This window comes from Streptopelia decaocto, assembly GCF_964273445.1.
Source record: "Streptopelia decaocto genome assembly, chromosome: 2".
Lineage (NCBI taxonomy): Eukaryota > Metazoa > Chordata > Aves > Columbiformes > Columbidae > Streptopelia > Streptopelia decaocto.
In genome coordinates, this window is record NC_138655.1 from 2,186,787 (window position 1) to 2,211,545 (window position 24,759).

Consider the following 24,759-nt stretch of genomic DNA (forward strand, 5'->3'; position numbering starts at 1 on the left):
TCATGAGGAGCATCCTGGTGCCTCAGCAAGTGTGTCCCTGGTGAGGGGACCCCCCAAGGATGCTGCACCCCCAAAAGCATCGCTCCTTGCCACTGTAGCACAGTGTTGGGGCTCAATCGATAGCTCCGGATATAAAGAGCCGCAGCAGCAGTGTCGACGTGGGCTTGGGCAGGGTAATGGATGGGAAAAGCCGGTTCACTGAGAGGGAATAAAAAAAAAAAAAGAGAAAAAAAATCGATGGGCAGGATTGAGATGACATCATATCGCCATTATTATATCATCAGCACCGCACTGCTGATTTATCGCTCGGGTAATCACTCTCCTTGCGCACCCGCTGGCCTCGGCGTCTCCTGCCCTTCTTACACCAGAGCTCTCAAAAAGCATCTCTTGGGTTAAAAAGGAGAGACCAGGGCTATTACGGGCCCTGTGACATCCCTCTGGCCTCCTCATCCTCTGCAAACATCCCCAGAGGGGTTTGGGGAAAACAACGCTGCTGGTTCTTCACCATTCGCCTTTTCGCCAGGGCGTGCTGGTGCATCCTTTGGGGATGAGCCTTTGCTCAAAGGCTTCCTGAGCCTGTGCTAACCTTTTTGCTCTTAGAATGTTTTCATCATTTGCCTTTCTTTCTGCAAAGGCAAACACAGAAAGAAGAGCCCAGTCCCCTTTGAATGGCCAGATCCTGGATGGTGGGATAAAAAAAACCCTTTCAAATCTTTTGGTACATCATAGAATCATAGATCCATAGAATCACAGAATCATTTTGTTTGGAAAAAGACCCTCGAGATCACCAAGTCCAACCATTAACCCAGCAATGGCACTAAACCATGTCCCTTAGAATCTCATCAAAGTGTCTTTCAAACACCTCCAGGGATAGTGATTCAACTGCACGTTTTATACTTGTCTTGGTACCGGGATAGAAATTCAGCTCATTGACTTTCCTACTTTCCCAGCCTCCTTTTCCATCCCTTTCTGTTGAGCTTTGGTGGAGATAACATCAGCACAGCACAATACCTGCAGCTTTTCATTGTGAATACGGAAGGGAAAAGGCCACGGTGAGGATGTCACCTCCAGCTATGGTTTTCTCTTAAAACACAAATAATCATGTTGGCTTCAGTCTGATTTAAACAACAGAACGAAAAAAAAAAGTCAGGAGAAAGTAAACACGCCCCAAATTGGGTAATTAAGAAGTTCGAGTCTCTGTAGAAACATTAACTTAGTAGCATTACATACATATGGCATTTTTTAATGGCCATTCAAGCAATTTAATATGCACTTTAATATATCTGTGTTCTCCACAACATGGGGCCTGGGCAGGGAGGCTGATTTCAGCTCAGCGAGGATTAAATGATTTGGTTATATCGCATAAGCAGCTGAGGAAATGCCACCTCCCATCTCTCCACCTGGAGATTAGAGAAGATAAGGGGCAGCGCAGCCCAGCTAGCTGATCCCATGTGCCTCAGTTTCCCTTCTCTGTCAACCGGACTGCTCCAAGGAAGCATCAGCATGAGAGAGCTGGGGGACACATCTGGAGGAACAAGCCAACTAGAGATGGGAAAAGCCAAAGCAAACCCCAAAGCCCTGGGTCCTTGCAAGCCACGTAACCCTCCCCTCTGTTTTTCACAGAGCTTAGAGGCACCTTCCCAGCACAAGCAGCTGCTCCCAGTGCAGGGACAAGCCCTGAACCCCCAACCCTCCCAGTCCCAACACCTGCTATTAATTTTCAAGCTCTGCCAGGCAGTGACTCACTGGTTTTGCTGACATCCCACTATAGCCCTGGTGTGGCCATTGCTTTCCTTCTGCTGCTAATTTTGTTACCTTATTAACAAAACTGCGATAATCGTGTTGGTTTTGGCAGGACTGATTGCTCACGAAGCCCCTCGGCTTTTTTTATTGCTGCGTTCCCACCACGGGAGCAGCCCCCCTGCCTTGTTGTTAAGCCTGGGCTCATTATCCGATCCCCAAACTCAGTACTTCAAGGCTGCAGCGGGTGTTGAGGTCGCACAATCTCATTGCACCTGACTCCCTTTCAGGACGTGCAGCATCCAGATGTGCAGTGCTCAGTGCCCAGCTGTTCTGGGTTCAATATCCAGCTGTGCCATTCTCTGAATCCCCATACAGAGTTCAGTGTCCAGCTGTGCTGCATTCATTATCCAGCTGTGCTGGGCTCCTCATGCCTGCATGAGACTCAGAATCAGCTCACGCAGAGCTCGGCATCAGGCTGAGCAGCATCCAGATGTGCAGAGCTCAGCATCCAGATGTTCTAAAGTTGGATCTGGCTGTGCTGGGCTCCTCATGTCTGTGTGAGAGCCAGCATCAACTCACACAGAGCTCAGCATCACATTGAGCCACATCCAGATGTGCAGAGCTCAGCATCCAGATGTGCCAGAGTCGCATCAAGCTGTGCCAGAGCCATATCCAGCTGTGTAGTGCTCCCCATCCCTATGTAGGACACATTGCTAGCCCATTACAGCTCAGCATCCAGCTGAGCACCATCCAGATGTTCAGAGCATCAGTGCACGGTGTGTATCTCATGGGATTCAGCATCCAGCTGTGCAGGGCTCAGCACTGGGTTGTCCTGGGGCATCCTGGCCATGCAGTGGAAAGGACTTGGACATCCCCACCAAAGCAGGAGTCCGGGGAGAGGCAGAGACGATTCACAGCCGGTGGTTGACAGCAGGGATTCACTCCAGGGAAAGGGCAGAGAAAGGTTTGGCGGAATGGAAATATTTAATCACTGAGATATCATCAGGCTGAGCTCTTTCCTCAGGGAAATTTTTCTTAAAACATTTCCGACGAGCATTTCTTTGTCTGAAAGAGTTATCTGCATGTTATGGAGGGGTTGCAGTTCAGTTTTCTTTCAAAAAGTCGTGGATCTTATGTCCCTGGATATTATGGCATGAGAGGTGCTATGTCAATATATACATTGACCCTGCTTGCAGCATCCGCGTGTCTCTTCTTGGCAACTTGATGCATCATCAGGGGGTTAATGAGGGATGCAGGGGAGGCAGAGGGGACATTCGAGACCCCTCCAACTCAGTGCCTGGGTGGTGGCAGCCGGTACCGTGCTCCACAGCTGAGCTGGTGGCCCGAGGTGGCAGATGCCACCATCCTGCCCAGTCACGCGGCTCCGGACGCAGCGATTCCCAGGGGCTTTGCAACACAAGGTTATGGACTTTCTGATTTTTAATTAATGCGATTGACTCTGTGCGTGTTGGGAAAGGGGAGGGCCGGGGACGGGAAATTGTCCCTTTGAGGGACAAACCTTGACAACCTTGTCATCCCCAATTAGCGGGTAATTACCTCAATGACGTACATCTTTATTAATCCAATTAATAGAGCGGGTGGCGTGACCTCGGCAGATCTGCTGACTCAGGGTGATGCTCGCCAGGAGGGGACACAGGAAGGGGGTGGAGGAAGGAGTGAGTTCTTCCTCTCCCAACCCCTCTTCTTCATCACTAATTAGAGCGGCTGTTTGCAAACCCATGCGCTAGCATGGTTTGAACAGACAGGGATTGTCTTCCAGCCTGATCCCAACTGCTTCCTCCTTTATTCCTCCTTTCCCTATCTGCTGTCCATCTGCTTTCTTGTCTGTTTGTCCCCTTATTCCTCTATCTTCCAACAGAATCACAGAGTCATAGAATAATTTGGAAGGGACCTTAAAAAATCACCTAGTCCAACCCCCTGTAATGCTCAGGGACATGTTCAACCAGATCAGGTAGCATTTCTGGAGACCTACATAATTTCATACAGCTTCCATATTTTTACCAATGGAAAATTTTGTTTTCCTATTGATAACTTGACACAGACACATTCAATCTTTATTTTGAAATAGGACTTTGAAAGCAAAGAAATTAAGTTTACTTGTTCAGAAGTGTTGGTAGTCAGATTATTGTTTAAATATAGCAAATTTGTCAACAGCACCCTAAAATATCTCCTCATAAGGCTCACTAAGCACATTTATTAAATGAATTCAAAGACAGTAAAATGAGTTGTGCAGGCCATCTTAAAGATCTGTATGACTAGTGATTTTTTTGGCCCTTTATATGTAATAAACACTTCTCTGGGGAGAATTAACCCTATCTCAATGTGTTTAGCCCCAGACAATGATGATCCAGGACGTGGGGATGTCTCCCAGCCTGCCGTGCTGGTCTCATCCCCAGTGACTTCTTTAAAGGGCTGCAAAGGTCTCAATGTACAAAGCTTCCCTGCATGGAGAAAAGCTCAGTGCTGGGTGACAGGATGGATGGAGAGATAGATGGATGGACAGATGGATCAATGGAAGGGTAGAAAGGTGAATAGATATATAGATAGACTGAGAGGTAGATGGATGGTTAGATAGGTGGATAGATGAACTGGTAGATAGATGGAGAGAGAAACAGATGGATAGGCTAAATGATGGATAGGTAGATGGATGGATAGATGGATGGATAAATAAGCAGGTAGGTGGATAGATAGACTGATAGAGGTGAATGAATAGATGGTGGACGGATGAAGGGATATTGATGGGGTTGGAGCAAACAGATTGATGACCCTGATGTGAATATGTCTGTGTGTGCATGTATATGTACATATATGTATATGGGACCAAGTGTTTAGGAACCCGTGGGGATATCTGGACGAACTGATGGGTATCTGCAGGGCCACGTGCTGGTGGAACAGCTGGGGACACAGTCAGATCAATCACCCAGGCCATCCAGTATGGATGCTGGTGCTGCCTGCACGTGCCGACGGGCATTGTGGACCACAGCTGCTTTTCCTGGCCAATTGTAAAGGAGACGCCCTCTCCAAGCCACAAGGATGCATCACAAATGATGGTTCCTCCTCTCACTTAAGAGACATCCTCAGGGGTCTGGTGGTCTCCCCGAGGAAGGGGACACTGCGAAGGTCTCACGTCCCCATGGCCACTGGCTGGGCTGGGATTTGCTGCTGGGCACTAAGCAGGCAGAGCAGGAGCAGGGGAAAGTATAGAAATATCTTTCTTTTTCTTTTTTTTTCTCATAACTCTCTTGTGGAGCGACCTCTCCTCTGTCTTTCCCCACAGATGGAGCCTCAATTAAATTCGGAAATACATTTTTTAATAGGACTTTCACCTCAGCTCCCTCCTGGGCTATTAAAGCCATTATGGCAGAGTTAAGTAAAGAACTAGCGGCCAGGCAATAAGCTTGAGAGCCTCTGTTGCTGTCATCATATGTTTATGGCCCAGGCAATGTTTGCTTTATTAAAGATTCAAGAGTCATTTCTGAAACGGCTCAGTTCTGTCCTTCCCATTAAAGACTGGGCTTTGGCAAAGGAGGCCCCTTCGTGAGTGCAGGAAAAAGATAAGAACTGCTCCTGAGATGGGAAAAAAAAAACACAGCAGGCTGAGTTTGTTGGGAGAGTCTTGGGACTTCATAGGAAAGGAGGAAGAAGCAGAACAGGGAGATGCAGCCTATAGAGCTGCTCTGCATTTATTGCCCCTGGGTGCTGCAGAGAAGCCCATCTATTTACCCTTGGCCCCCAGGAGCTGAGTGGGACCCACAGCTCCTGGAGGATCATGCAAGCTGCTGCTTCAGCTCACTCAGCCCTGGTGAGATCACACCAGCTGGGCTTGTTCCAAACCATGAGAGATCCCCACTGGGTACCAGGACCCTGAAAACCCCACTTTCCCCACAGCATGACCCTCTTGCTCCATAGCATCACCCTCTTGCCCTGCAGCATGTTTGAGGGAGCTGGGGTTGTTTAGCCTGGAGAGAAGAAGGCTGAATTGAGACCTTTGTCACTCTCTGCAACTATCTGAAAGGAGGTTGTAGCATGGAGGGTGTTGGTCTCTTCTCCTAAGTAGCAAGTGACAAGATGAGAGGAAATGGCCTCAAGTTGCATCAGGGGAGGTTCAAATTGGATACTAGGAAGAATTTATTCACAGAAAGGGTTGGGAAGCAGCGGAACAGGCTGCCCATGGAAGTGGTGGAGTCACCATCCCTGGAGGGGTTTAACAGATGTATAGATGATGTTCTTAGAGACATGGTTTATTGCTAGATTTAGGTTATGGTTGGACTCAATGATCTTAAAGGTCCCTTCTAACCAAAATGATTCTATTATTCCATGTCTACCTTGCTCCATAGTACAACCCTCTTGCAACCACCTTGGCCCACAGCATGACCCTCTTGCTCAATAGCATAATCCCATTGTGTTATAGCATGATGTCCTTGACCAATAGCACAGCCCTCTTGCTCCATAGCATGACACACATAGCATGACCCTCCTTCATCACAACTTGACTTTCTTGCCCTCTAGCATGTCCACCTTGCTCCATACCGTGACCTCCCTTCATCACAGCATGATCTCCTTGCTCCACAGCATGGCTCTCTTGCCCTCTTTGCTCACCGTAGACCCAGACTGTTTTCCCAGTGCATCGTGTAGCCTGTGAAAGCCCCACATCTCTGCTCCAGCCTCAGTCTCCTGTGCCAGTGAGTTTGCTGCAGTGGAAAATGGCCCATCTCATGTTGTTGCTATTGCAAATAGATGGTCAGAGGCAGCTCCTCATAGGGGGATGCAAATCCCAAAACAGGGCAGCTTTGTACCCTGTTTAGGGTAAAAATTTTGCAGAATAAAATAAGGAAAGAGAGTTTATGATGTGAAAGCTGCTAGCTTAGAAAAGGCGACCCTTAACCCAGGACAAGTTCTGGGGATGAATCCAGTAGAGGACCAGCATCCTTCCCCATCCTCTTTTGGATTAGAGAGCACAAACCCTTCAGAAACACTCAAGTACAGCAGAAAATCGGGCACAAGGGATCGAAGGAGGTTCCCCTCTCCGTCTGTGCCCCTCTGTCAGACCAGATCCACCCTTGGCCAGTTCTAACCTGCTCCCATGCAGGAGATGCTTGATCCTGTGCATGGGAAGGTGGCTGAGCACTCCCCAAGGACCGCATGAGGATGGGGGTTGTCCCCAGCCATCACTTTTGTCCCTGGTAGTATGCAGCTGAGGCTGATGGGCCCTGGGGACAGGCAAGTGCCTGGCAGGTCCCTGTTAATGGCAGGTCACCTTTCCTCCTCCCCCAGCAACACTTTGCCCATGGGGCAGATGCAAGAGGACTTGCTCTTGGGCAGCATCGAGGCAATTGCTGGAGCAAGAGTTGCCTTGCATGCGAGCGCATAGATCAGTTTGCACAGAGGCATGTGCAATGGAGCTACATGCATAGCGGCATATGTGACAACTGGGGACTCGAAAACCACTCCACCCTGTGCTGGGGTGTCTTGGGGTGACCAAGAGCTGGCTGAGCTGTGATGAGCAGGATTCAGCATGTACCGACTCTGCCCTCTAGCGCAACGTTGCGAGCTTGCAACTCCACCAGCTCCTGAACCTGCTGGTCTCCCTTCCCTGCAACCCCCAGCGCCTTGACCTGAAGCCCAACCTTGGCCCACCTGGCTCTGCTGTCCTGCTGGCCTCACACCCCTCCAGCACAGCTCCTCTTGTGTGGCCTGACGTCTGATGAGCCTCCGGTGCTGTTTGCTGCCATGTAAGGCCACAGAAGAGAGTTTGAGTGCCTCCAAGCTGCTGGGGAGCCAGGGCTGAGATGGGACCTGGCAAATCTCAGAGAGTACCTTGGCAAAGCTTTTAGGATGAGCCCAGGGGAGCAAACCCCACTCTGCAGCCCCAGAAGGGCCAAAGGGCCAGCTTGTAGGAGCAGGGTGGGTGTTCCCAGTGCTCCCAGAGGAATTTCACCCCTTCCTCTATAGGGTCCTCTACCCCAGAGGATGCTGCAATGAATGTTTGGCTTTATTTATTTTTCTTGCACACATTCCCCATAGAAGTTCATAGAATAATGTGGGTTGGAAGGGACCTTCAAAACTCATCTAGTCCAACCCCCTGCCATAAACAGGGACATCTTCACCCAGCTCAGGTTGCTCAGAGCCCTGTCCAGCCTGGCCTGGGATGTCTCCAGGGATGGGGCATCCACCATCTCTGGGCAACCTGGGACAGGCTCTCACCAAAATTCTTCTTTATACCTCGTCTGAATTTATACCCTCTTAGTCTAAAACCATCACCTCTTGTCCTATCACAACAGGCCCTGTAAAAAAGTCTGTCCCCATCTTTCTTATCAGTCCCATTTAAGCACTGAAAGGTTGCAATAGGGTCTCCCTGAAGGTTTCTCCTCTCCAGGCTGAACACCCCAACTCTTTCAGCCTGTCCTCCCAGCAGAGCTGTTCCAGCCCTCTGATCATTATTTTTGTGTGTGTGTGTGTGACTTCACAGGATATATGGTTTAAAACTACTTTTTATGCCATGCCTTGCAATGCACTGGTCTCCAAAATACCCCAGGGACACCTTGACTCACCCTGGGGTGGCAAGTGGAGCAGTATGGGTGCATTGTACAAGGTGCTGCTGCCCTCCAGTGGGCTCAGGCTGGAAAGGAGGGTGGTTGTTGGCACCTCGCTCTACACCAAGAACACGGGTGTTCAGGAGGGCCAAGGTGGGATGTGGGGCCGAGGATGAGGTTGCAGCCAGGGGCACTCGGTCTCTTCTCCCAAGTAACAAGTGACAGAACAAGAGGAAATGGGCTCAGGTTGCAGCAGGGGAGGTTTAGGTTGGATATTGGGAAAAATTTCTTCCTGGAAAAGGTTGTCAGGCATTGGAACAGGCTGCCCAGGGCAGTGGTGGAATCACCATCCCTGGAGGGGTTGAACAGACACGGAGATGAGGTTCTTAGGGGCATGGGTTAGACGTAGACTCAGTATTAACAGTTGGACTCGATGATCTTAAGGGCCTTTTTCAACCAAAATGATTTTGTGATTCTATGATACCTTTCATAGGATGGAGTGAGCACAGGACAAAGGACCAAGTAGGCGCAGCATCGCTCTCCTCCCCAGGAGCAGGAGAAAGCCTGCGCTGCCCCATCCTTCTCCCAGGATGGCCCCATTGATCTGCTCCTGGCCCAGGACTGTTTGAAAGCAGCACCAGGTGCTGCTGAAAGGCCTGATCCCGCTAACAAATTGCAAGTTCAGTGTAGTGAGCACGTTGCATGGGTGCAGTGTCCCAGCACCAAACCACATTGTGGCCTTTCCATACTTAAAAGGGGCCAATAAGAAAGATGGGGACAGACTGTTGCGATAGGACAAGGGGTGATGGTTTTAAACTGAAGAAGGGAGATTCAGGCTGGATATGAGGGAGAAATTTTTTACAGTCAGGGTAGTGAAACCCTGGCCCAGGTTGCCCAGAGAGGTGGTGGATGCCCCATTCGTGGAGACATCCCAGGCCAGGCTGGATGGGGGTCTGAGCAACCTGAGCTGGTGAAGATGTCCCTGCTCATTGTACATTGCAGGGGGCGGTTGGTCTAGATGAGCTTTGAAGGTCCCTTCCAACCCTAACTACTCTATGATTCTAGGATTCTATGGTACACATTAGGGCGAGGGTTCCTTTAGTAGCTACTTTCCCTCTGTTGTCTCCAGGGACAGGCAGGAGCATTAATTTGTAGCTGGCGACAGCTCCAGAGGAGCAATTATGGTTTACGGTACCAATGAGCCATGAAGCGAGGAGGCAGGTGCATGGCCGCACCTCCTGACACTTCAGGTACCTTTTCCTCTTCTATTAAGAGAGCCATTGTGTACTTAATGGAGGGGAAAATCAAACCACCTTCCCACCATGCTGTAAGGGCTGATATATGAGCCAGGAGATTTTTATTATTGAACGTGAAGCTCCAAGAGGAAGAAAATTCAACCTCAAAGGCAGGAAACTGGGCTGAACCACTGTGGGTTTGGTGGGTTCTACCTGATGGGGTTTTCCAGGATGGTGGACACCACTGTTTTCTGTCTCAAGTGTTCTATAAATCAACATGGGGTAGAAATACTCTTTGCATCTTCCCTCTGGTGATAAGATGCCCCTAAGAGCTGCATTAACTGGTGCCAACCCAGGATGCCCAGACTGAGGAGCATGGAGCCCACCTGGAGCTCCTCTTCACAGGGACATAGGCTGGAGAGACCTTAAGTTCTTAGTAACTATAAAGCTATTTCTGCAATGGTTCTTGTGCTTTCTACCCCTGTTTTCCTCCACCAACAGGATCCTTTTACCTTCTGGTCCAGATGGAGAAGACAAGCATGGAGAGATCCAGGAGGAGGAGGCAAGGAGCACCAGGCTCTTGCTGATGGAGCACACATCTCCTCTGAAAATCTGTCATCAGAGTGGGAGGTGATTCCGGCTACGGAGTCACGAGTTTCCCACATCCACTGAACGTGGGTGGGAAAAGGATCTACTGGAGCAGAACGACTTGCTGTGGGTGGCTTAAAGTACTTGGTATGGCTTTGAGGTTGGTGCTGGGTAGGGGAGGTGTGATGAAAGAGGAAACATTACAAAAATATGTCAAAAATAAAAATTAGATGGTGTTTTAACCCTGGCTTGGTAGACAGGAGGCTCCCCACCACTTTTTTATTTATTAACCCAATGTTGAAAGCACTGGCCTTGGATCATTCCCATCTAAGGGGGTTTAAAGCCACCCCTGTGTCTCTGGAAAGGGGTTACTCTGTCCTGTGGGGTGCATGGTCCCGGAGAAAGGGACCTGTCTGGCTACCAGGAGCCATGGTCCAGCCCCACAGCCATGGGGTTTGTTGTCCTCCCAGGGTGTTGGGGAGGTGGGGTCCAGCGAAACATAGACCTCCAAAGGGTGAATAGAATGGGGAGTCCCACATCAAAGCTTTGCTGCTTACCCACTGCCAAGGAGCTCCTCCAGTGTGGGTGATGCCTTGATCCTCTTGATCTGCTCCTCCAAAAACAAGGGATTTGGAAACCTCTGTTGGAAACCCCCTTGGAAACCCAAACCCAGCAGATTAAAACATGCTGGGTGAAGCAGAGATTACTTTCTTGAACGGTTTCCTTTTGTTTTCCAAGGAGAAAAGCCCCCAGGGGATCCAGCCTGAGCTTCGCTCCCCACCTCCCATGTTACTTCCATGAAATAACTCAGGTGACGAAGCCACCAGCTCCCATCACACAACACTAGAGGTGGAGATGATGTCTCACCAAGGGCTGTTGGACTGATCTAGATGCTTAGGAGCACAGTTTGCTTGGATCAGGCTGTCCAAGAACCAAATGACCTCTCCCAACCTCAACAGCCCCAGTTTTAGGTAGAAATGACCCCAAATCGACCCATTTGCAAGCTCAATCCAGGGCTTGTTCCCCTCCACGGCTGGTGCACCCAACCTATCTGTAATTCACAACAGAGATGCGCTATGAAGTGTTCTCGAATCAGTGCTTTTTAATCCATAAAAGGTGAGAGTCCATTTACAAATTAAAAAAAAAAACAAAACAAAACAACAATAAAACAACAAAACCATCATTGTTAGGGAAATTATCCTACCCGCACAAAACACAACCCCTCCGCCAATACCAGTGGAGGAGCTGGGTGATGCGGGTGGCAACGCGACGCGCGGGCTCGCCGCTTGTGCACGGCTTCTTCCAAATAAATACACCTCCAGCTCGGAGACGTCCGTGTCGGCAACATGTTTTAAGGATCGTGGGAAGATGCTGCCGGGATGCAAGGTGGCCTTTTTTTTTTTTGCGAACCTACCCCCGTCCTCACCAAGCAGCTGGCGAGATGACGTAGGAAATACGACGGTGCCAGATGGCCCCATGGTGGCAGACAGATCCATAATCCGGTCTGACGATGTCTCAGTCTACAGAGAAGCCTCTGGGTCAATAACGCAGAGTTAGGAGCCCTCCTTTAGCTCTCCTTTAATAAAACTAGGGCTGAAAGGTTGGCACATGGGCATGGAGCCACCCAGAAGTCACGGTACAACCCTGGGCAGGGGGGATGCTCTTGCGATGATGTCCCGCTGCCAGCTCGCGTTCGCTTCATTAAACTACCGCTACAAATTCGTCACGACTTAAAAAGTACAAAAATACAATTGCATCTCTGAAGGGTATTTTATACCTACCAAGATCATCCAAGCACTGAAGACCAGACAGCTCTTTAGCCTTCGGAAAAATAAATGCACGAGGCAGAAATGGGATTGAGAAAATTTTGCCAATATATCTAAGCGTGTATTCGGAGTCTCCCAGCGTTTCCAGTACAATTACCAAGATGTATGTATCCATCAGCCCAGCCCTGGTACAAATGCTGACAGCACAGTGTTAGGGTATTAGCAACGTGTGCAAGATCCAATACTAGCACAAATTTAGTAGTTTAATAATCTGGAGAAGCTATCTTCCTGGAATTTTAATCTCATACCAAGAAAAAGAAAGAAAGACTCTTAGCTATTAATCTACTCACATATTTAGGGCAATCCACCTCTGCTGATTAAAAAAAGCAAGACGACAAATGCACGTTAAGTCTTTCCCTTTTCTTCCAAAGCAGCAGACTGTGCAGCTGGGCTGTTTTTGCTGGGCCAACCTGGGTTTCCATTAAAAAAAAACCCCAAAAACAACAAAAAGCACTAAAAAATAGTTAAACCCATGCTAACTTCAACCCATTTCACTTGGACACCCCTAACTGGTAACCTGGCAGAGATGCACAGCCCATTGCTGCCTGGGCAGGTCGGTGCTGGACCCCGTGATGGGGTCACCATGAATCGTTGATGCCCACGTTATCCCTTCTCTCAAAAAAGAGGAGTCGAAAGTGATCTCCAGCTGGAGCTGCTGAACGATTCGTCTCTGCCAGCAGCTCTCGGGTGAGCAGTGGCAGCGGTGTCATCTTCTAATCTTGCAGAGAAAGCCTATGAGACGCTAAAGAAGGTTACAGCTTTTGCTTTAATGGCTGGGGTCTGGTTTGGCTGCTCCTCGCACCGAGCAAAAGACACAAACCAGTCCCTGCTTTACACTGAAGCACAGCTCCCCCTGACCCCTTAAGAGCAAAAAAAAATTAATTAAAAATTAAGAATAAATCAGTGTTTCCCTGTATTGTTTAGCTGAGTATCATTAGACACAGGAGCTGGGAGATGGCGGAGTCCGGTGCTGTGCATCGCCTCTTTGGAGAGGATCCGACCAGCGGCACATCCCCAGGGAAGGGGGGTCCCTGTAGAACTGACGCCCGCACAGCCTGGACAGGCCACCAATGCTTGTGAAGGTTCACGAGTCCCCAAGCTCGTGGGACACGACCTAACCCCATGGTTGCTTCAGTACATGGCCTCATTGTCACCCACCGCGGTGAAGGGAACACCGTAAGTGCTCTTCTTGCTCCTCTTGCTCTTCTTGCTCCAGACCAGCAGCGTGCTGGCGCTCTTGCTGTTCATCAGGCTCTTTCGGCTGTTCTCCTTGTTGCTCTTCAGCATCCCGCTGCCCGAGGACATCGCCGCTGCCTTCTTGTCTGCCTGTTCAGGGAGGGGAAGGGGGAGTGAAGCCAGGGCAGCACCCGGGCTGGAGATGTGATGCCCGGGTTCAACCCTGCACCTCCAGCCTGGGAGCGACACACCAGGGAATCTGTTCTGCAGTTTCCTGCCTAAGGCTTGGGGTTAAGAAATACACGGTCCTGTTGGAGAGGGGTCAGAGGAGGCCACAAAAATCACAGAGTTATAGAAGGTCCTGAGTTGGAAGGGACCCACACGGATCATCGAGTCCAAGTCCTGTCCCTGCACAGGACAACCCCACAGTTCACACCATGTGTCTGAGGACATTGTCCAGTCTCTTCTCGAACAATGTCAGGCTTGGGGCCGTGACACCTCCCTGGGGAGCCTGTTCCAGTGTCCAGCACCTCTGGGTGAAGAACCTTTTCCTCATGTCCAACCTGAACCTCCCCTGGCACATCTTCCTGCCATTCCCTCAGGTTCTGTCGTTGGTCACTAAAGAGAAGAGTTCGGCACCTGCTCCTCCTCTTCCCCTTGTGAGGAAGCTGCAACCACCATGAGGTCTCCTCTTAGTCTCCACTTCTCCAGGTTGAACAAACCCAGTGACTTTAGCTGCTCCTTAAATGGCTTCCTCTCCAAACCCTTCACCAACTTTGTAGCTTCTTCTGATCAGAGGAATGGAACAGCTCTGCTGGGAGGACAGGCTGAGAGAGTTGGGATTGTTCAGCCTGGAGAAAAGAAGGCTCCAGGGACACCTTATTGCAGCATTTCTGTACTTAAAAGGGGCCCTATAATAAAGATAAGGACAGACTTTTAGCAAGGCCCTTTACGACAGGACAACAGGTGATGGTTTTAAACTAAAGAAGGAGATTCAGGCTGGACATGAGGAAGAAATTTTTTACAATGAGAGTGGTGAAACACTAGCCCAGGTTGCTCAGAGAGGTGGTTGACGGCCCATCCCTGGAGACATCCCAGGCCAGGCTGGACGGGGCTCTGAGCAACCTGAGCTGGTGAAGATGTCCCTGCTCATGGCAGGGGTTGGACTAGATGCTTTTGTAGGTTCCTTCCAACCCAAACTATTTTATGATTCTATGTGACTTACAGCTTTCGGTCCCTCCGAACCCTGCAGGGTTATCACACCGATCTCCACTCCCTCCTCCCCAGTGCTCTTCAGCAGCTGCACCACCTCAGCGTGCTTGGACCACCTGCAGTCCTTGCCGTTCACCAAGATGATGTAGTCTCCCTCTTTCAGCCCGGCTTCCTGTGGGGGTAGAGAGCAGACACGCACATTTGAGCTCATGGATGCCCCTGCCTGAGGTCTTCTCAGTGTCCATCCCACCCCACATGTTCCAATCCTACAGCGATACAGCCCACAGGGAGGGTTGGGGTCCACCCTCCACCTAGAGCACAAGACAGACGATGCCTTCATCATCCCAAGGATTTGACATCTGCTTTGCAGCTTGCACACAAAAGTGGGATGCTCTACAGACTAAAGATCTCTTCTGCAGCTGCTGGAGTTATCACCTACAAGCCTAGATCCTTGAGAAAATAGAGCAGGCTCAGCAAGGTCCTACGCACATTCTTTATTCATCAAGGCATCGACAAAGCCCTTGATGTGCTTGAAGGAAAGCATGTGCCAGCCTGGGGTTATGAGGACAGCATCAGAACCAGGAGTAACCCAGTTAGGACACGCCAGACCAGCTGCAAAGGACGTTTAGAAACTTGCCCACACAGGGACACACAGATTTTGGTGTCTATCTAGACACCAATCCCATCCCAGCTCAATGCAACGAATGTTAACAGCCCAGGAGACACAACTGTGGTCCAGATATGGACCATACATAGTCTTTAAGAAGATTTTAGTCTTCCAAAAACGGGATGTGATCCTGCTGCTACGGAGCGTGTTGTTATGGAGATGCTGAGCTGTGGATGGCAGGGTTGATGCTGAGCAGCGCTGGGGAAAGGGGGACACCTTTCGGACATCCCACCAGGATGCTCCAGCAAGCTTCTGCTGCAAAACAAAGTCGCCCCTGATCCATCAGGAAACCCATACAGTGAGATAACTTGCATTTCAGACTTGCCGTCTTGTCCTATCCACTGTCACATCCCAAAATGAGGGAGAAGGGAGCTGGGCACTTGCCAAAGAAAGGGTGCCAGCAGTTAAAAACTGAGTTCACCTCTATTTTTTATCTTAGCTGTCTCCTAAAAATATAATCTCAATTCTTGTGTAACACCCCAGCTGAGATCTGGCAGGGACGAGTCTCCACCTGAGCACACCAATGCAGTTACCAAGTCACAATAAACTGGACGTTTAGACCTAAAACCACCCAGCACCCCTTGAAGGAAGCCCTGACACCCCACCTGTGGCATTCCAGGTACTCACGGCAGCACAGCCCCCCGGGATGACACCAGCGATGAGGACGGGGGAGTCTCCTCGCAGCGTGAACCCAAAGCCGTTCTCTCCTCTCATCAGGTGGACCCTCCGCACTGGGTACCACTTGTTTTTGGCTGAGAAAACCGAGAGGGGCCCCTGGGGGAAGGTAGAAAAATGGAAAACACTTTTTTTTGGTGCAAGGATGTGCAACCTTGCAAAACACCCACTGATGGGGAGGAGGCAGAACAAGAAAACCTGTTTTTTGCATTGATTTAAGGGTGTAGTTTTGAGCCTGCCTGGTGTTTTAGAATCACAGAATCATTTCGGTTGGAAAAGACCCTCAAGATCATAGAGTCCAACCGTTACCACAACACTGGCACTAAACCAGGTCCCTAAGAACCTCGTATAAACACCTTTTAAACCCCTCCAGGGATGGGGACTCCACCACTGCCCTGGGCAGCCTGTTCCAATGCCCAGCAACATTTTGTGAAGAAATTTTTCCCAATATCCAACCAGAAGCTCCCCTTGCACAACTCAAGGCCATTTCCTCTCGTCCTATCACTTGCTACTTGGGAGAAGAAACCAACCCCCTTCCTGCATGCCCCAAAATGCAGATTTATACACTACAAAGCTAGAGGTGCTTAAAAGCCCATGTCAGATGTTTGGTCAGCAAGCTAGCATCGGTTTAGACACTAAAATCCTGGAGCAAACAGAACAGAAAGCTCCAGTGGACGGAGCTGGGTCCTTAATTTCTCCCTTCAGGAAAAATAAGTAAATAAAACCCATCGCCCAAGGAGGGAGTTGAGGTTTTACCCCACACCTGGCTGGGGTGATACAGCAGCAGGGTGCGAGCTGGTGGGATGGGTCACCTCTTCAGGGTCAGATCCTTCCCAAATCTTTCATGTTTTCCTGTCTTTTTCCTACTTTCCCATTCCCACAGGACCAGGATATACCTGCCTGCCCTGGAGATGTTCAAAAGCAAAGATGTTCAACCTCTCCATGAGGTGCTACGCAGCCCTTGGGGTGCCTGGGGGACCGGGACATCAGCCCCAAAGCTCAACCTTGCTCCCCAAAACCCTGTAAAAGCCTAAGGAGGGTAGGGATGAAGGTCTGGTGGGATTCTCCTAGTGCCTCCCAGCTGGCATCACCTTGGTCCCCCAAAAAGCTTCCACTAAAGGGTCCCTTTGGTCCTTCTTGGGTAAAGCCCACCCGAAATTACAGAATCATAGAATAGTTTGGGTTGGAAGGGGCCTTCAAAGCTCATCTAGTCCCACTCCTGCCATGAGCAGGGACGTCTTCACCCAGATCAGGTTGCTCAGAGCCCTGTCCAGCCTGGCCTGGGATGTCTCCAGGGATGGGGCACCCACCACCTCTCTGAGCAACCTCAGCCAGGGTTTCACCACCCTCATTGTAAAAAAAACCAGTAAAAAATAGTTTAAAAATGCCTGTGCCCACTCCTCCATGCACCGGAGGAGCTTCATGACCCATTTAGGTCTTGCAGAGACAGATTCGTGCCCTCCCACCCCTCATTTTGCCTGGGAGGAGGTGGCTCGTCCTCCTTGGAAAACCACCCATGAGAGCAGCAGCTGTACCGGGAGAGGGAGAAGAGGCTGGGGGGAGGAAGGACACCAGGCAAGCAGAGCATGCAGGGGAGGAGGAGGAGATGTCTGCTCCCTCAGGGAGACCTCCATCCCATAGCTGTACGTACCAGCCTGTGGAAGAGGTCGGTCACCTTCACCTGGGAGAAGTTGGGGGATTTTATCTCCGGTTTCTGGTGCGTTTTGGCTGGTGGTAGGGAGAGAAAAGCACACACGCTGGGGTCAGGTAGTTGCGGCAGCTGCTGCCTCGACATCGCGCTCCCCAAGAAGGGATGGAGTGACCCATAAGAGCTGGGATCTTCTCGGTTAGGTGCCAGATGTGCCCCCTCGAGCCCCCAACTCCCATCTGTGATGCTCCACCACTGTACAGGGAGCTCTGGTCCACAGCAACATGCCACAAACTCACTGTGGAGTTTGCCCAACCCCACGCAAAGCTGCCACAAATCCCCTTCTCAGATGTACCCCCTCAAAAAAAAAACCACTTACGGTGAATGTCTGGGGCATCTCCCGTTTCAAAGAAGTCTTCCTCGTGGTCGATTTCCGAGTACTTGCTCAGCGAACGCTTGTGAGCGAAGGAGAGGACCTCCTGGAGGATGTCCATCTTCCGCAGGATCTTGCACAAGCCGTGGATCCTCATGGCTTCCTCGTGCTTCATGATGGCTTTCTTCAGATGAGCTTTGCCTGCGAGGGGGGCAGAGAGACACGGTCGCAGCCCGAGAAGAGCGGAGCAGCCGCCGTTTCTCTCTCCGCTCGCTCGGCTGCCCACGGATGACAGCAGCCTGTGTCACCCGACGTGACTCAGGGACAGCCCAGTCACGTTCGCAGCCTGCCAGGCATTCCAATGCGCTTTAAATGGGGTAGGTCCCAGCCGTCAGAGCATCTCACCCCCCCTGATGCAGGGCTGGGAAAAGGACCTTGAAGGGGTGACCTACTTCACTCCCCCCGGCGCTGGTGGCAGAGCCGGCTGATGTTCCCAAAAACCACCGGCAAAGGAGCTGCCACCACGTCGCGCCGCCCCCGAAGTCCCTCCTAACGCTTAACCTCAATCTCCTCCGCAAATTAACTTCTCTCCATCGCTTTGTGTCCCCTGGGGGGGTGTTGGGACACGGAGGAAAATTGAGCCCCGTCCTCCTGGTGACAGCTTCAGGAAGATGCAACATGTCTCCCTGTTTTCTAGGCTAGGCAAAGCCTTCTCCTTGCCCTGCAGGTCCCACTTTTCCACCCTTCTTCAGCATCTTCTCTTGCTTTGCTCCTCTTGACTTGCCTTCGACATGATTCCACCCTCGGGAAAACGGAGCGGCCGAAAAACAGCCAGAAGAGATGAAATTACGATGGCCCAAGGGTATCAACGCAAACATCTCCTCTGTGAGAGACTGCAACCAAGATGCCCGTATCCAATGCTGAACTACCAAAAAAAGCCATATATATATATATCTATCTATCTATAAAAATAATGATGTGTCATAGAAACACGTGTGCCTGTAGCATTTCCACTTTTAGGACACACGGTGGCAACATAACCCAGGGAGATGGTGAAACTTTGCTCCAGACTTAATAAGGACCAAAGCCTGACGACCTCTGCTTTCCCCCTTCAAGAAGCTGCAATCGAGGAAATATATTGAGCCTGGATGGAAACCAGAGAAGAAGAAACTCTCCAAAATAACTGTATCAAATGCAATCAACTGTATTTTATCGAAGTACCCCCAGCCAGCCCACTCCATGGCCAAGAAAACAATGAGGTTTTATCGAGTATCATCAACTCCTGCTATTTTCAAGAGATCACAGGGAATAGAGGTCAAGCATGGAAGCTGTGCAAGCTTTTGGCTCCATTCTGTTGAAGATGGTGGAATATACCATGTCTGATAAAACAGAATGTTATAAGAGTAGGAGACCAGGGGAGCAGAAAAATACAGACTGAGCAGCCAGAAGGACTTTGTTGGGGCCAGTGATGTGACAAACTCATTCTTCATGCTCGTGGGGGCGGCAAAGAGGAGATGACACCCCAAAATCAGGGTGCTAAGCTGACTCTCTTTGCAGTCTCATTGGCAAGGGGCTGCCAAAACACAACTTCAGCTGAATAAGCAACGCTCTGTTTTTCCCCTGAAGCTGAAGATCCGCATGGGAGGAAGCTCTCGTCTCTCGAGCCTTTTGGCGCAGCTAAAAAAATCCACCCCCCTGGCATCTGCTGTGTCTTCTTGTCATCAAGCCAAGTCAGCAGCAAGCCCAAGCCAAGGAGCTTCTAGGATCTCTGCGTCCCTACGGATTTTTCCACGCTGCGTTGGGTGACGTTATCTGGCTCAGGCCACCTCAGTGTTTGAGGTTTTACCATCAAATCAGCTGGACAGGTTGGTGCAAGTACCATGAGTTGGTCCTCAACATCCTAATAGGGAACTGTGACATTTTCCCGCCTTCGCAAAAGAGGTTCTTTTCAAAGAAAACAAAAAAAGAGAGGTGTCTTTGCATGGAAACATCCCCCAGCAGCTCATTGCATTGCTTCGTGGAGACCGTGCCTACATGGGGAAGGTGATGATGGGGCTCATTGCCAACGCTTTGAGGTTTCATTGCAAGAACCGGGGGATTTGCCCCCAACGATGCACTTCACAGAATCACAGAATGGTTGGGGTTGGAAGGGACATCTGGAGATCATCCAGTCCAAACCACTTGCTAAAGCAGGTTCATCCAGAGCAGATTGCACAGGAATGTGTCCAGGCATGTTTGAATGTCTCCAGAGAAGGAGACTCCATAACCTCTCTGGGCAGCCTGTTCCAGGGATCTGTCACACCCAAAGGAAAGAAGTTTCTCCTCATATTCAAACGGAACATCCTGTGTTTCAGTCTGTGTTCGTTGCCCCTCATCCTATAGTTGGGCACCACTGAAAAGAGTCTGGTCCATCCTCTTGACACCCACCCTGGAGATATTTATAAACATTGATGAGATTGCCTCTCATCCTTCTCTTCTCCAGGCTGAACAGACCCAGTTCTCTTAATCTCTCCTCAAAAAAAGATGCTCCAGACCCCTCAGCATCTTTGCACTTACCCAGCTTCCTCCTCTCCTCAGGGTCCTGCAGCAGGACACGGAGCGATGGTCCCTCTGGCATGGTGACGTGGAACTGCATAAAAGCCTTCTCCTGCTCTGGAAGTTCAGCATCAGATGCCACTGTGTAAAACAAATGGGTGGGTATGGGCTTAAAGAGAAGTCAAGGGTGTTGCATGGCAACCCAGACACCCATGGTGCTGGGGACAAGGTGACCATGAAGTCACATCCATGCTCATATGGCCCTGATAACTTCAGCACAAGCTTCCTCTGACTCAGTCACAGCCTGAAATGACCACTAAGACATCACTGCTGGAGAGGGATGAGTTATCATAGAGTCATTCAGGTTGGAAAAGACCATCAAGATCATTGAGTACAACCATTAACGCCACACTGGCACTAACCTGTGTCCTGAAGAACCTCATCTCCGCATCTTTTAAACCCCTCCAGGGATGGTGACTCCAACACTGCCCTGGGCAGCCTGTTCCAATGCTGGACAGCCCTTTCCATGAAGAAATTTTTCCTAAAATCCAACCTCAACCTCCTCTGGCACAACTTGAGGCTGTTTCCTTTTCTCCTGTCATCACTTTCAAGGCTGCACCAGGCTTTGAAGTCAAGTGCAGGATTTGTCCCATTCACAGCACAAGCATCCAACTCCTTTGCCTCTTTTCCCTCCTCTGCCCAGTCTGGAAGCAGCACTGGAAATCAAGAGCCCCGTGTTTCCCCACCTGGAGGTTAGTGCCACAGAGACAATTCAGACAACAACTAAAGCAAAAAAGCAGACTAAAGTGTAGTTTGGAAAGTGAGCCCTCCTTGCTGCACACGGGACCCCTGCATGGGCAGAGACCTTGCAGTGCAACCACAGATCCTTTGATGACTTAAGAAGGGTCTATTGCGATAGGACAAGGGGTAACGGCTTTAAACTAGAGGAGGGGAGATTCAGGACAGACATGAGGAACAAATTTTTTACAGCAAGGGTGATAAAACACTGGCCCAGGTTGCCCAGAGAGGTGGTGGGTGCCCCATCCCTGGAGACATCCCAGGCCAGGTTGGATGGGTTCTGAGCAACCTGATCTGAGTGAAGATGTCCCTGCTAATAGCAGGGGTTGGACTGGATGAGCTTTGAAGGTCCCTTCAACCCAAACTGTTCTATGGTTCTACGATTCTATGATGGAGAGGATGGAGATGGATGCAGCTTGCACACGTGCTCCAAGCACCACACTGGGCTCTGTATGTGGGATTTTTACACACTTATTTCCAGCCAAAGCTGCTCCTAATCCCCTTTGGCTCACATGGAGCTCAGGGTTTCATAGCAGCCTCCTTCCCTGGGCTGAGAGTCTGATAAGAAGTAATCCAGAGGGTTCTAGGCAGCTTTGTGGACTTGCTGGTCCAAATGGAAGATCCCAAAGCCTGGTGAGCACCTTGGCATTGGCGGGGTGGGAATCAGTAACTCCAGGGCTGGTTCTCCCCGTGCCAGAATCCCGAGGGGATTAAACTGCAGCACAAGGGGTTTATTGCCAGCTGGTTATGGGAGCAGAAGATTTGTTATTCTGAACAAAGGGGTCAGGGCACGCTTGGAGAGGCAGCGAGCGAGCATGTGAGATCTCAACAGTGTGCTCTAGATGGAGCAAAGAAAAAGAAAATCACCAAACACTCCAATTAGGGATTTCCTGCAGATTTATGCTTCCCCCCAGCAGCCAAGGTTACTAGAACATTGAAACAACCTCAAAATTTTGGGGCAAACGTTTGCCCTGTCCATGTAGCCGCATGCAAACCCAGCTCCATCACCATCCTCTGCTGTTTCTGTCTTCGAGCCGCTCCAGCCGCACAGCACCTCAGTCTCAATTCAGCTTCTGCAACACCCACGCGGCACAAGCCCAGCAGCAAGATTTCGGGCAGGCTCCAGAGCGGGGGAGGACGCTGGGACAGTCTGGCAGCCATCACCGTCACAGCATTGCTTTCAGTGGCCATCCCCCAAGAAGCGACCCAGCCTGTCCTCAGGTGTCCCATCAACACCAAGTCATGGGTCGGCACCACAGGTCACGGCGTTATCAGCTGCCTGCCCCCAGATTCTCTTGCCTGACCCAAAATTGCTGGTGACGGTGCAGATGGAGACGATGGGTCACAGCCCACGTCCCCGCTCCAGCTGGCTCCACAGAGCCACGTCAGCTTAGTTCTGGCACAGCCACCCATACCCTGCTGCCACCAACCCACCACCCTTGCTTGCCCAGGGCAACCAGCCATGAGGCTGGCAATCAAACTGGAGTAGCCCAGACCAGTTTGTCCAGGGCTACTTTGGATTTTTTTTGTTATATTTTTATTTTTTGAAGCTCCCAGCTGGCCTGTCACATGGCCTGGGGTACCCGAGGAGAATGCTCAACCAAGGACACCAGCACATGCATGGTCAACAGGCAGCTCACCCCCCGCTGCTTACCCACCCAACCCCAAAGGGGACAGCAAGTGACAGCCCTTCAGGACCTCTATGCTTATCTTCTTGGAAGGACTTTGCAAACTAGAAATATGAGGGAAATCTGCCATGGGCATGAATTTCTGAGTCAATAAGTGACACCTCCCATTGTTAAGGGGAGACCTTATTGCTCTCTGCAACTGTCTGAAAGGAGGTTGGAGCATGGAGGGGGTTGGTCTCTTCTCCCAAGTAGCAAGTGACAGGACAAGAGGAAACGGCCTCAAGTTGCACCAGGGGAGGTTGAGGTTGGATCTTGGGAACAATTTCTTCCCAGAAAGGGCTGTCGGGCATTGGAACAGGCTGCCCAGGGCAGTGGTGGAGTCACCATCCCTGGAGGAGTTGAGCAGATGTGGAGATGAGGCTCTCGGGAACATGGGTTAGTGCCAGTGTTGGGTTAATGGTTGGACTCGATGATCTTGAGGGTCTTTTCCAACCAAAAAGATTCTATGATTCTAGCAACAGCTCAGAGTATCCCAAAAACTTTAGGTCTTGTATCCATCTACCCTGTGCATGCCTCCATTCACCTCTTCTTTTGCAATCCCTCCCCAGCACCAGGCTGCCATGCAAAGCCAGAATTTGGCTGAGCAGGCAGTTGTGTCCAAGCTGTAACACTCACCGGGGCAGTCGCAGAGAGCAACAGCAGCAAAGTAGTGGGAGAGGGCTTTGAAATGCTCTGACTTGACATGGACCATGGTGGTCCAAGAGAAGGGAACGTAATCCTTCACATGGGCCTGGGTCATCGTCTGGTGTACCAGCGAGTAGACGTCTTCCACCTGTGGGGAGTCAAGAGACAAACTGCTAAGCCATGGGTTGGGATGTTGGATGTCCATCAGGAGACAGTGACAGAAGGTTGTCCTCTCCTAGGGGGTTCTGCCAACCACAGAAGAAGCCTCTCCATTGGTGACAGCCCCATCAAGTCCTCTCTTCCCCAGGGTGCTCACCCTTGCTGCCTCCTGGGCAAGCTGCAGCCAGGTGAGGAAGTCATGCTGGGCACGCAGCAAGGTCATCTTCTCAAAGACACACTCCTGGACCTGGGCAACCATCAGCCGTACCAGCATGTTCAAGGAGGCTGCACTCATATCCAGGCTGGGAGCATTGGAGAAGTTTTCCTTCAAGTAGTTAAAGGCACCTGCATGAGGGAGAAGCTCCTGGTAGCCAGGGGGCTTGCAAGCAGGAGGGTCAGGCTTTTGGCCCATGAAGGTTTCCCCACCAGCAGCATGGGAGAAGAATCAGCAAACCAGCTTGCACATCAAACATCTCACCATAACTGGTGGGTAAAAAGGTCAGGAGTCTCTCCCTTGCTATCTAACCCATCCTTGGGCCAACAGCTTTCTTCTCCAAAGCCCTGGGTGACCACAGTCACAGGATCCATTCTTTCCCCAGCTGCTCACAGATGGATCAGCATCTCTCCTAGCCCCAGGTGGGACATTCCTACTGCCGTGTGGCAACAGAGAGCCCTTTGGGTGGCTATTGGGTCATCCCAGCTCCTCTTCATCACTCACAAGAAGCAGCATGGTGCCAACATATACTTGGTTTGTGGTCCCTTGGAGATGCACTGTGGAGGTGGTGGATGCCCCATCCTTGGAGACATCCCAGGCCAGGCTGGATGGGGCTCTCAGTGACCTGATCTGGGTGAAGATGTCCCTGCTCATGGCAAGGGTTGGACTAGATGACCTTTGAAGGTCCCTTCCAAACTAAACTATTCTGTGATCCCTCTTTGCAGAACTGCTCCCTCTGCTTCTTGCACTTGTCTGGATTGTTCCCACCCCAGGGAAATGCTGCCTTCTTGCCCCTGGGGAACCAGGGAAGGAGGAAAATCCACATACCAGCTGCCTTCTGAAAGGCATCGATGGCCTGGTTGAGCCCCGGCAGGGACGCACGGTCCTGCCGCGCTCCGATCTGGGTGTGCAGGGCTCCAATGTTGAATAGCACGCTGCCCTTCTCGAAGGCCAGGGCCCGCTGGTGGGATGGGACCCCCGTCAGGGAATCGTACCTGGAGAACGGAAGAGTCAGTGTCCAACCCTGGATTCTTGTTCATGGAT

At 50.7% G+C, this 24,759-nt stretch overlaps 1 protein-coding gene across 2 annotated transcripts in view; it reads right to left on the reverse strand.

The window, feature by feature from the left end:
* Window positions 1-11,199: 11,199 nt before the first annotated feature.
* The window catches only part of RHPN1 (rhophilin Rho GTPase binding protein 1), a 38,129-nt gene continuing 24,569 nt past the window's right edge, over window positions 11,200-24,759 (reverse strand). For both annotated transcript variants that reach the window (XM_082044891.1, XM_082044890.1), the window contains exons 7-15: window positions 24,544-24,710; window positions 23,659-23,846; window positions 23,334-23,490; window positions 20,254-20,373; window positions 17,704-17,898; window positions 17,328-17,404; window positions 15,629-15,775; window positions 14,348-14,506; window positions 11,200-13,272 (exon numbers count right to left, since the gene is read on the reverse strand). In XM_082044891.1, coding sequence (XP_081901017.1) covers window positions 13,078-13,272; window positions 14,348-14,506; window positions 15,629-15,775; window positions 17,328-17,404; window positions 17,704-17,898; window positions 20,254-20,373; window positions 23,334-23,490; window positions 23,659-23,846; window positions 24,544-24,710 — 1,405 coding nt within the window. In that variant the 3' untranslated portion in view covers window positions 11,200-13,077. The remainder of the gene's footprint in view (window positions 13,273-14,347; window positions 14,507-15,628; window positions 15,776-17,327; window positions 17,405-17,703; window positions 17,899-20,253; window positions 20,374-23,333; window positions 23,491-23,658; window positions 23,847-24,543; window positions 24,711-24,759) is intronic.